This window comes from Girardinichthys multiradiatus, chromosome 24 (genome assembly GCF_021462225.1).
Source record: "Girardinichthys multiradiatus isolate DD_20200921_A chromosome 24, DD_fGirMul_XY1, whole genome shotgun sequence".
Taxonomy (NCBI): domain Eukaryota; kingdom Metazoa; phylum Chordata; class Actinopteri; order Cyprinodontiformes; family Goodeidae; genus Girardinichthys; species Girardinichthys multiradiatus.
The window spans coordinates 3,774,102-3,786,131 of NC_061816.1; the positions used below are offsets into that span (position 1 = coordinate 3,774,102).

Sequence of the window (12,030 nt, forward strand, 5' to 3'; positions counted from 1 at the left end):
CACAGATTTCCACTGGTCTAATGTCCATTCTTTGTATTCTTTAGCCCAAACAAGTCTCTTCTGCTTGTTGCCTGTCCTCAGCAGTGGTTTCCTAGTAGCTATTTTACCATGAAGGCCTGATTCACACAGTCTCCTCTTAACAGTTGTTCTAGAGATGTATCTGCTGCTAGAACTCTGTGTGGCATTGACCTGTTCTCTAATCTGAGCTGCTGTTAACCTGCGATTTCTGAGGATGGTGACTCGGATGAACTTATCGTCCGCAGCAGAGGTGACTCTTGGTCTTCCTTTCCTGGGGCAGTCTTCATGTGAGCCAGTTTCTTTGTAGCGCTTAATGGTTTTTGCGACTGCACTTGGACACTTTCAAAGTTTTCCCTATTGTTAGGACTGACTAACCTTCATTTCTTAAAGTAATGATGGCCACTCGTTTTTCTTTACTTAGCTGCTTTTTTCTTGCCATAACTCAAATTCTAACAGTTTATTCAGTAGGACTATCAGCTGTGTACTTTATCCACCTCCTGCACAACACAACTGATGATTCCAAACCCATTTATAAGGCTTGGAATCCCACTTATTAAACCTGACAGGGCACACCTGTGAAGTGAAAACCATTTCAGGTGACTACCTCTTGAAGCTCATCAACAGAATGCCAAGAGTGTGCGGAGCAGTAATCAAAGCAAAAGATGGCTACTTTGAAAAACCTAGAATATAAGACATATTTTCAGTTGTTATCTCCCATTCCATCACATCCCAAAGGTGCTCTATTGGATTGAGATCTGGTGACTGTGGAGGCCATTTGAGTACAGTGAACTCATTGTCATGTTCAAGAAACCAGTCTGAGATGATTCGTACTTCATGACATGGCGCGTTATCCTGCTGGAAGTAACCATCAGAAGATGGGTACACTGTGGTCATAAAGGGATGGACATGGTCAGCAACAATACTCAGGTTGGCTGTGGCATTGAGACGATGCTCAATTGGTACTAAGGGGCCCCAAATGTGCCAAGAAAATATCCCCCACACCACCACCACCAGCCTGAACCGTTGATACAAGGCAGGATGGATCCAGGCGTTCAGGTTATTGAAGCCAAATTCTGACCCTACCATCCGAATGTCGCAGCAGAAATCAAGACTCACCAGACCAGGCAACATTTTTCCAATCTTCTATTGTCCAATTTTGGTGAGCCTGTGCGAATGGTAGCCTCAGTTTCCTGTTCTTAGCTGCCAGGAGTGGCACCTGGTGTGGTCTTTTGCTGCTGTAGCCTATTTGCCTCAAGGTTCGACGTGTTGTGCGTTCAAAGATGCTCTTCTGCATGCCTTGGCTGTAACGAGTGGTCATTTGAGTTACTGTTGCCTTTCTATTAGCTCGAGCCAGTCTGGCCATTCTCCTCTGACCTCTGGCATCAACGAGGCATTTGCGCCCATAGAACTGCCTCTCACTGGATATTTTCTCTTTTTCGGACCATTCTCTGTAAACCCTAGAGATGGTTGTGCATGAAAATCCCAGTAGATCAGCAGTTTCTGAAATACTCAGACCAGCCCATCTGGCACCAAAAACCATGCCACGTTCAAAGTCACTTAAATCACATTTCTTTCCCATTCTGATGCTCGGTTTGAACTGCAACAGATTGTCTTGACCATGTCTACATGCCTAAATGCATTGAGTTGCTGCCATGTGATTGGCTGATTGGAAATTTGTGTTAACAAGCAGTTGGACAGGTGTACCTAATAAAGTGGCCGGTGAGTGTATATCAGATTGTTCTAATCTATTATCTTTGTAACATTGTCAAGGTAAAGTTGTTCATAATGCATGTAATGTCTTTCAATGATGTCTGCAGATGTTAAAGAAGAGGCTCCTGAAGAACAGAGTCCTGATATGGACCAGCAGGAGCTGGAGCTCCTCCACATAAAGGAGGAAAGTGAAAGAATCTGGGCCAGCCAGGATGGAGAGCAACTGAATGTGAAGAAGGAGACTGATGATACCAGGTTTCCAGTAACTGTTGTTCATATGAAGAGTGAAGAGGATGAAGAGAAACCTCTGTTCTCTCAGCTTCATCAACACCAGACAGAAGACAGAGATCTTCCAAGCAGCAGCTCAACTGACCAGATAAAAGCAGAAATTAAAGTAGAGGACTGTGGAACAGCAGAAACCATCATAAACCCAGATCTAAATACTCATGGAGGCTCTTCCAACTATTCACTGACTAATGACGGTGAAGATGATGAAGAGGATGTGAAGCATCATGAATCTGAGCTTAAACATTTGTCAGTCTCTGAAACTGAAGACAGTGAGGAGGACTGGAAGGAGAGCAGGACTCCAGGATCAGGCAGAAACACTGTCAACAAATCTTTGAGCTGCTCTGAGTGTGGAGGAAAATTTGCTAACAGACGCTCTCTTCAGAGTCACATGACATGTCATCCAAGATTAACGTCTTCAGATTGTTCCGATAATGAGACTTGTTTCAGAGAAAAGAAAATTATAGATTCACTGACAAATGTCCAGAAAGGTAGTAAAACGTTTAATTGTGGTGAGTGTGGTCAAGGTTTTACCAGGAAATATAATTTAAAGCAACACACAAAAATCCATATGGGGGAGAAACCCTTTAGTTGTGATGCATGTGGAAAAAGATTTGTCTACAAGTCAAATTTAAACATACACTTGAGAATCCACACAGGAGATGAACCTTTTGGCTGTGATGCATGTGGAAAACGATTTGCAGTCAAATCAAAATTAAACACACACATGAGAATTCACACAGGAGATAAACCTTTTAGTTGTGATATATGTGGGAAAAGATTGTGCTACAAGTCAGTTTTAAAAAACCACATGAGAATTCACAAAGGAGACATACCCTTTGGTTGTGATGCATGTGGAAAAAGATTTGTGCAGAAGTCAACTTTAGATAAACACATGATAATTCACACAGGAGACAAACCCTTTGGTTGTGATGTATGTGGAAAAAGATTTTGCTACAAGTCAGTTTTAAAAAGCCACATGAGAATTCACAAAGGAGACAAACCCTTTAGATGTGATGTATGTGGAAAAAGATTTTGCTACAAGTCAGTTTTAAAAAGCCACATGAGAATTCACAAAGGAGACAAAACCTTTGGTTGTGATGTATGTGGAAAAAAGTTTTGCTACAAGTCACAATTAAACACACACATGCAAATTCACACAGGAGATAAACCTTTTGGTTGTGATGCATGTGGAAAAAGATATGTCTTCAAGTCACAATTAAACACACACATGAGAATCCACACTGGAGACAAACCCTTTGGTTGTGAGGCATGCGGAAAAGACTTTGTGCGGAAGTCATATTTAAACAAACACATGAGAATTCACACAGGAGACAAACCTTTTAGTTGTGATGCATGTGGAAAAAGATTTGCCTGGAAGTCATATTTAGACAAACACATGAGAACTCACACAGGAGACAAACCTTTTAGTTGTGATGCATGTGGAAAAATATTTGCTTTGAAGTCATATTTAGACAAACACATGAGAATCCACACAGAAGACAAACCCTTTGCCTGTGATGCATGTGGAAAGAGATTTTCCTGGAAGTCAAATTTAGATAGACACATGCGAATCCACACAGGAGACAAACCTTTGCTTGTGACACATGTGGAAAAAGTTCTGCTTCAAAATCATATTTAAACAAACACATGACAAATCCACACAGGAGAGAAAAAACATTTGGTTCAGATACTTGTGGCAACTTCTTTGCCTTCAAGTCATCTTTAAACATACACACAAGAATCCAAACTGGAGAGACACTTTTTTGATGAAATAAAAGATAAACCCTTTGCTGGTTATTATTGTTAAGCATAATTTAAGACCCTCTTTACACCATATTGTGTAGGTCCCAGGAAGCAATGTTTTTCCACGTCTGTTATCAGTTTAGCTAGCCAATAGTGGCAGATTCGTGTAAGTCCCAGTTGCTTGTGCTGAAAAGCAGCAGCAGCTCGCTTATTTAGTTTGCCTAGGAGTGGATATTCACCAGATAGTGGTGGTGAAAAAGTGTTTGCCACTTAAACCTAATAACTGGTTGGGCTAACCCTCAACAGCAACAACTGCAATAAAGCGTTTGCTATAACATGCAATGAGTCTTTTACAGCCCTATGGAGGAATTTTGGTCCACTAATCTTTGCAGAATTGTTGTAATTCTGCCACGTTGGAGGGTTTTTGAGCATGAACACGCTTTTTCTCAGTTAAGATTGTAATACAGTTTTAAAGTCACACATTAACTGTGACTGTCTTATCTTTTTTAGAAGTAGAAAACTACAAGTATAATCAAAACAACATGTATGATGATTTTCTATTTTTCTACAATTATTAAATGTAATGAAGAGGGGTAATGTTAATCAATTGTGATGTATACATAAAAGTGAAGTGATGGGTTTTTTTTTTTTAGCTGTAACTGGTATGAGAGCAAGAAGCAGAGAAATACTGTGTTAGAAAGCTTGAGGCTGAGCAGATAAGGAGGGCACCATGGCTTGGGAGCCAGAGGCGGCAGAGACATAACATTAGGATGGGAGGGGCAGAGCCAGCTCACGGGAACTGGGCATGGATGGAAGGTCAACGAGCAAGCTCAAGTCATAACAAGCATGGGAGCGAGAAACGAGAAGCCAGGTTTATGCTGTTTTCATCTGTCTGAAATTCGAAAAACAGGCAAAAGTCATCGGACCAGGATGGGAGTGGGAGTCATGAAGGTCAAAAAACAGGCAAAAGTCATAACACAGGGAGCCAGCTGGGGGCTGTTTATGACTCTGTCTACGGAGGCCAAGAGACAGCACCAAAAAGTCACGGCGACCATGCAACTCAATGATGGGATAGCTTGCCCGGCAACAGGGGATGAGCAGTGAGGCTATCTGCACTATTAAAACTGTGCCAAAGAAAGAAACGGGGTTGTTTCCTCGCAGAAGACCAGCAAACAAGATCGGACGAAGAAAGAAGCTACAGATGAATCAGAAGACCGGAGACGCAGCCCCGCTGACAATTCTGCATTATAGAGAGGACAACTGAAGTGAACTTGGTCAGTGAACAACTGATTGCTCTAAGTTTCAGGCTTCTGGAAATCCTGAACCAACCGCAATTACACCTCAAAGGTTTCCTTCAACTATTCAGGCTCTGGAAGCTACCGACTTTTGAAACATATGCCAACAAAGATTCAGTTTTTTAAATTGAGAAAAAATTTTTTTTCAACTTTGCCATCGAAACCCCGAGCATCAGCGCCTGTCCACTTAGAGGAAGAAAACTGAAGATTTGCCCCTCATCCAAGAAAACAATCACTTGTGGCCTATTGAAGAAATCACTCCAGTCGGATCCATGGTGAGCCTCCGTCTCCAAAGCCTCTTCAGCCTTACCAGTTTCAGCATTAGGGAAAGATAGGTTAAGTTGATTGATTTATTTGTATCATTCAATTTTGCTGATTGTTAATCTGTTACTGACACCTGCAAAATTAAACAAAGCATGTAAAATTCTAGATTTATTGTGAAAAATAATTTATTGTGGTGAATTATTTGAGTCACCTTATTTTTGGGTTTTTCGTTGGTGGTAAAAAGACTTGTTGTCTGGTTCCAAATGATTTTAAGAGGTTTTTATAGGTTGCCTTAAGCCAAACTTGTTGTTGTAAATATGAATCTGAGAATATTAGTTAATATTAATATTTTAATATTTTACCAAATAATATTCCGGTCTGTTAAGGATTGTCCTGTGAATACCAGCCCCATTAAGGCGATGGTATTAGGACAGAATAGAAAGGTGTGAGACGAGCTCTGACATTATTGAACAGCATAAACTCTGCACACATATGGAATGAATTCACACAATTTCTTAAAATACAAGAATTTAACAAAAATAAGTCAACTCAAAGTCAAACATAGTTCAATCAACAAACTCTTTACTATGCTAAAACAATCCAACTAAACTACCAAGCAGAATTAAAGAATAATGAAGACTAATGGGCTATGTACAATATAAACTAGTTGATTAAAGATGATTGAAAATCATGACCAAAAGAGTGATGCAACATTACCATGCAATGTTTATGTTTGAGAACCAAGGATTATCTTGAAGAATCTGGAAGTTAAGTTAAGTTAGTCTTGGAACCAACTTAGACAATAATCAGCAAACGTTTAGACAACCCTTCACAATGCAAGATCAGGTAAAATATTATTTTAATAAAATAATGTTTTAAATAATGACCTGCTGAATAAACCAACCTCCTGGATGGCTAATTCTCAACGATGTCTAATTAACTGCCTTTATTTATTGAAATAATACTTGAAAAAATATTATTGAGTATTTTGGAAAAGAGCCAAATCTTTTTGGAGAAATGGGGCTTAATGGTGTTTACTTAGTTATCAACTCTAGCCTTAATGCTAGCACACGTGTTCTTACCGGCTGGCCGTTGGGCTAACAAAGAAACTAGCTAAAGTGCTAAGCTAGAAGATAGCTTAGCACCAGAATCAACACATACCTTTAAAATACCAGGGTTAAAATGCATAAGCGCGGACGGCGAGTTATGATGCAATGTTCTGGTTGAAACCACCCTTTAAATAAAGTTTATCTTAACTTTAAAACATACAAAGAACACGGAACCGGCGTGTGCCGTAGCTAGCCTGCTAGCGCTAAAGATAGCCAGGTTCCACAAAACAAACTTCATAACATGAAAACATTTAGATCATTTCATCCTAAACCTATCTGTTAATCTGCCCAAACCTAACCTCTGACCGTAGCGAGGATATGTTGTCCAAGGGCGATGAAGTTCGACGAAACATCCACAGTCAAACAAGCGGTTGGCTTTCAGCTAACCTCTTCGTTCGCTCTGTGAACAATAGCATTAGCTCCGGAAAGCTGGCGGCTCGGCCTGTCCGCTGCCCAGCTGTTCATTACCGCTAATTTCCTCAGTTCCTCCCGATCAGAAGGTGCGTTCGTTCTGTGAACAAAAGGTTAGCTTCCCGCTAACCTCCAGCTGTGGATGAAGAACGAACGTTGTCCGCTGCGGTCTCTACCGTCTTCCTTCAGGCTGAGAGACTGCGTCCTGGCCGGGGCCTCTCTCTCTCTCGAACAGTTTTGCTTCTGTGGGGCCTCGAAGTGAAATTGTAAGCAACTCTTACACCTTAAGTTCCCCGTTCATGAATGAAAATACCGGATACACAGACAGTATTTCATTCTACTTAACTTTGCATGGTCGTATGGCTTTGGATCCAGTTGAATTTATGTCTTTTTGCCAGCAAAAGGCATCAGCGCGCTTTCCTCTCCTATCCGGTACCTCTGGAAGGCCGCGTGGAAGAGGAAGACTTGTGGAAAGGTGGGGGCTTTTATTTGGGTAATGGCGCCACAGGAAGTCCGCAGTTACCCCCTTTCCTGACTGTGCTGAAAGAAGGTTAATGCACTTTATTTTGAAAAGTTCCAGGAAAGTATGTACCGGAGTTTTAGTGTTGAAACCCATGGCTGTGGTCCCAACATCGTTAAAGAAATGCCCTTGGGGCGCGTGCCGAGCCACTAAAATCAACCTAACCCATATACCAATTGACAGTTGTAAAATAGGTAATGAGCAGCCGTTAACCGAAGTGAAAATCGCTCCTTTCGGTTTTTTTTGAGTTTTTACGGATGCCGTTCGACCATAAAAGTGCTGCACAGACGTTCCAGTGAATCATGGACTCGGTACTGCAGGGCATGCTATTTTTGTTTGTCTATTTGGATGATATCCTGGTGGCTAGTCCTTCTTCCGAGGAACACGTGGTGCATCTCCAGGAGCTGTTTGTGCAGCTCAGTGAGCATGGCGTTCGGTCTGCCTGCTGTTGAGTTCCTAGGACATAAGGTGTCACCTCAGGGGGTGGTTCCCCAGCCAGCCAAGGTTGAAAAGATTTCGGTTTTTCTTCGTCACCCCTCTGTGAAGCCCCAGCAGGAGTTTTGGGGGATGGTGTACTTTTATAACCGTTTCATTCCATGGGCTGCTCACCTTATGCATCCATGTACGAAGCACTTAAAGGTAAAAAAGGTGACCAGCAAATAGAGTGGAACCCCGACAGGCTACAGGCATTCGATGATTCCAAAAAAGCCCTGGCTAATGCTGCGCTGTTCACCCACTCGTCCCCTATGGCTCCTGTGGCCCTGACTACCGATGTCTCTGATTATGCAATGGTGTAGTAGCTTGTGTCCATCCTTAATCTAAGTTTGCTGCTGCATTCTAATCAACCCAGTTACAGCCTGCTAGTCGGTTAACCCCTAATATTATGAGCAGCAAAATAGGCCACATAGTGGCATAATCGAAAGAATCACATTCATAAAAACATCTCAATTATGATTAGAAAAACATTAAGCCTCATTAACAAAAATAAATTTGTGGCCTTCTTTAAAGCAGCATTCCTTTAGCCTATGACCATATTGAAAAACTACCATCTATCACATTGTTTCCTGTGGAAGGGGGTTAACACATAATGAAAAACAATTTGCTCATATCTATTCAATTCAATTAAGTTTATTTATATAGTGCCAATTCACAACACATGTTGTCTCAAGGCACTTCACAAAGTCAGGTACATACATTCCAATTAATCCTAACCATTGAACAGTGCAGTCAGATTCAGTTATTTATTCAAAGTGGATAAAAAGTTTTTCTGTCTAAGGAAACCCAGCAGATTGCATCCAATCAATGACTTGCAGCATTCTCTCCTCCCGGATGAGCATGTAGAGACAATGGACAGTCACTGGTGTTGACTTTGCAGTGATCCCTCAGACTGAGCATGCATGTAGCAACAGTGGAGAGGAAAAACTCCCTTTTAGCAGGAATAAACCTCCAGCAGAACCAGGCTCAGTGTGAGCGACCATCTGCCACGACCGACTGGGGGTTTGAGAGAACAGAACAGAGACACAAAGAGAATAAAGAAACACTGATCCAGGAATACTTTCTATGGGAAGGAAAAGTAAATGTTAATGGATGTAGCTCCTTTAGTCGTTTCACCTAGAAAGAAAGGACAGATAAACTCTGAGCCCGTTTTCAAGGTTAGAGACTGAAAGAGAGCACATATAATTAGTTACTGTAAAAGCTCAGTCACTAGCCATATCTATGTTGGGACCCAGCCATGGATTTCAACATTAAACTCTGGTACGGACTTTTCTGGAACTTTCAAAATAAATTGCATTTAACTGACTTCCAGCAACTGAGGAAAGGGGTGTAACAGTGGACTTCCCATGATGCCACTGTCTGAATAAGAGCATCCCCTCTCCAACAAGCCGACCTTTTCCAAGCCGGTTTTCATCGGGATAGGAGGGGGACAAAGTGCGCTGTCTCTTTGCTGGCAAACAGACATAAACTCTTCAACTGGATCCAAGGATGTCATACGATCATATGCAAAGATAAGTACGAATAAAATACTGTCTGTGTATCCGGTATTTTCATTCATGAACAGGGAAATTAAGGTGTAAGAGTTGCTTACTTTCTCTTGCAGAAGCAAACTGTCCCAGAGAAGTTCCCTACAGAGAAGCGGTCTCTATGAAGCCGAGCGGAGTGGTCTCCCAGTCTGGAAGGAAGACAGCAGAGACCCCATCACCGTGGTTATGGTAACGTGCAGTGTGGTTGGCGGACACAACGAGCCGTTTTTCATCCACAGCTGGAGGTTAGCAGAAAGCTAACCCTTTTGTTCACAGAGCACTTTCAACCCCCCAAAGCTAAGGAGGTCAGCTGTAGCTAACCATTGTTCACTGTGGATACCTTCTTCAAACTTCGTTGCTTGGACAACATTCCTCACCACAGTTTATGAGGTTAAGTGTTTTGGTCAGAGTGATAGAGAGATATTTAGATTGAAATGATCTAAACGTTTTTCATTTTATGAAGTTTGGTTTTGTTTGTATTGAACTCAGCTATCTTGGTGTTAGCAGGCTATCTGCAGCACATGTGCTCAGGTTGTGTTCTTTGTGGTTTTTAAAGTTAAGACAAACTTTATTTAAAGGGTGATTTTAAACAGAACATTGCTCATAACGCGACGTCCACGCTTATGCATTTTAACCCTTTTATTAACCCTGGTATTTTTAAAGGTGTGTGTTGATTCTGGTGCTAAGCTATCAGCTTCTTTTGTTAGCTCAACTGCTAACCGGTAAGAACACGTGCTTGCTACTAAAGAGTATTTAACAGAAATGTTACTCTTCAATCCAGTAAATAATAGTTCCCTAAACATCATTTACTAGATTTGATAACTAAATAAACAACATTAAGCCCCATTTCGCCAGAAAGATTTGGTTCTTTTCCAAAATACTCCCTTAATAATATTTCTTCAAATATTATTTCAATAAATTAAGGCAGCTAATTAGACACCATTGAGAAATGGTCATCCAGAAAGTTGGTTTTATTCAGCAGATCATTATTTAAAACATTATTTTATTAAAATAATATTTTACCTGATCTTGCTTTGTGAATGGTTGTCTAAACGTTTGCTGATTATTGTCTAAGTTGGTTCCAAGACTAACTTAACTTCATTTCCAGATCCTTCAAGATAATCCTTGGTTCTCAAACATAAACATTGCATGGTAATGTTGCATCACTCTTTTGGTCATGATTTCCAATCATCTTTAATCAACTTGTTTATATTGTACATAGCCCATTAGTCTTCATTATTCTTTCATTCTGCTTGGTAGTTTAGTTGGATTGTTTTAGCATAGTAAAGAGTTTGTTGATTGAAATGTTTGACTTTGAGTGGACTTATTTTTGTTAATAAATTCTTGTATTTTAAGAAATTGTGTGAATTCATTCCATGTGTGTGCAGAGTTTATGCTGTTCAATGATGTCAGAGCTCATCTCACACCTTTCTATTTTGTCCTAATACCACCGCCTTACTGGGCTGGTATTCACAGGACAACCCTTAACAGACCGAAATATTATTTGATAAAATATTAATATTAAATATTAATTAATATTCTCAGATTCATAATCCCAACATCTAGGAGAGAGAAAGGGTTAAACACTGAAAGACAGGGCCATGTGGGTCATCGGTAGAGGGTGAGCATCAAGTTGTTGCCAGCAGAAGCTCGGACGATGCCCCTCTCCAGAAAAGTGTCACAGGTAGACAGAGCCAGGCCAGGTGTAGCTTCTAGGAAGAGAAAAGAGAGAGAACAAGGTTAAAAGCTGAAATAACAACAAATAATGCAAAATTGGAGAGTAGTGTGAGAATGTAGCGAAGAGGGTGAAAGTGGTCTTTATGTCCTCCAGCAGCCTAAGCCTATATCAGCATAACTACAGAGATAGCTCAGGATAACCTAAGCCACTCTAACTATAAGCTTTATCAAAAAGGAAAGTTTTAAGCCTAGCCTTAAAAGTAGACAGTTTGTCCATCTAGATCCCACTGATGGCCATTGTTATACTAAAAACCACAACGATTGGGATACCTCTCTCTGTCAGATTGACCATAACCATTGGAAAAGAGAGGGGGTCATACAGGTAGCAGAAATGGAGGGTGTGTTTGCACCTCAACCATAACTGAGCCGGATTTGGATACAAAAAGATTTTCCAAGCTTTAAACATATCAAGGAGCACTGTGCAAACAATCATATTGAAATTGAAGGAGTATCAGACCACTGCAAATCTACCAAGACCCGGCCGTCCCTCTAAACTTTCATCTTGAACAAGGAGAAGACTGATCAGAGATGCAGCCAAGATGCCCATGATCACTCTGGATGAACTGCAGAGATCTACAGCTGAGGTGGGAGAGTCTGTTCATAGGACAACAATCAGTCGTACACTGCACTAATCGGGCCTTTATGGGAGAGTGGCAAGAAGAAAGCCATTTCCCAAAGATATCCATAAAAAGTCTTGTTTAAAGTTTGCTACAAGACACCTGGGAGACACACCAAACATGTGGAAGAAGGTGCTCTGGTCAGATGAAACCAAAATCGAACTGTTTGGCCACAATGCAAAACGATATGTTTGGTGTAAAAGCAACACAGCTCATCACCCTGAACACACCATCCCCACTGTCAAACATGGTGGTGGCAGCATCATGGTTTGGGCCTGCTTTTCGTCAGGAGGGACA

General features: G+C 41.0%; 1 protein-coding gene across 1 annotated transcript; it reads left to right on the plus strand.

Moving 5' to 3' along the window:
* Window positions 1-1,806: 1,806 nt before the first annotated feature.
* LOC124861456 (gastrula zinc finger protein XlCGF57.1-like) lies at window positions 1,807-5,483 on the plus strand. The gene has a single exon (XM_047355250.1). The coding sequence runs from the start codon at window positions 1,823-1,825 to the stop codon at window positions 3,653-3,655; it is 1,833 nt and encodes a 610-aa protein (XP_047211206.1). The 5' UTR covers window positions 1,807-1,822; the 3' UTR covers window positions 3,656-5,483.
* The last annotated feature ends 6,547 nt before the right edge of the window (window positions 5,484-12,030 follow it).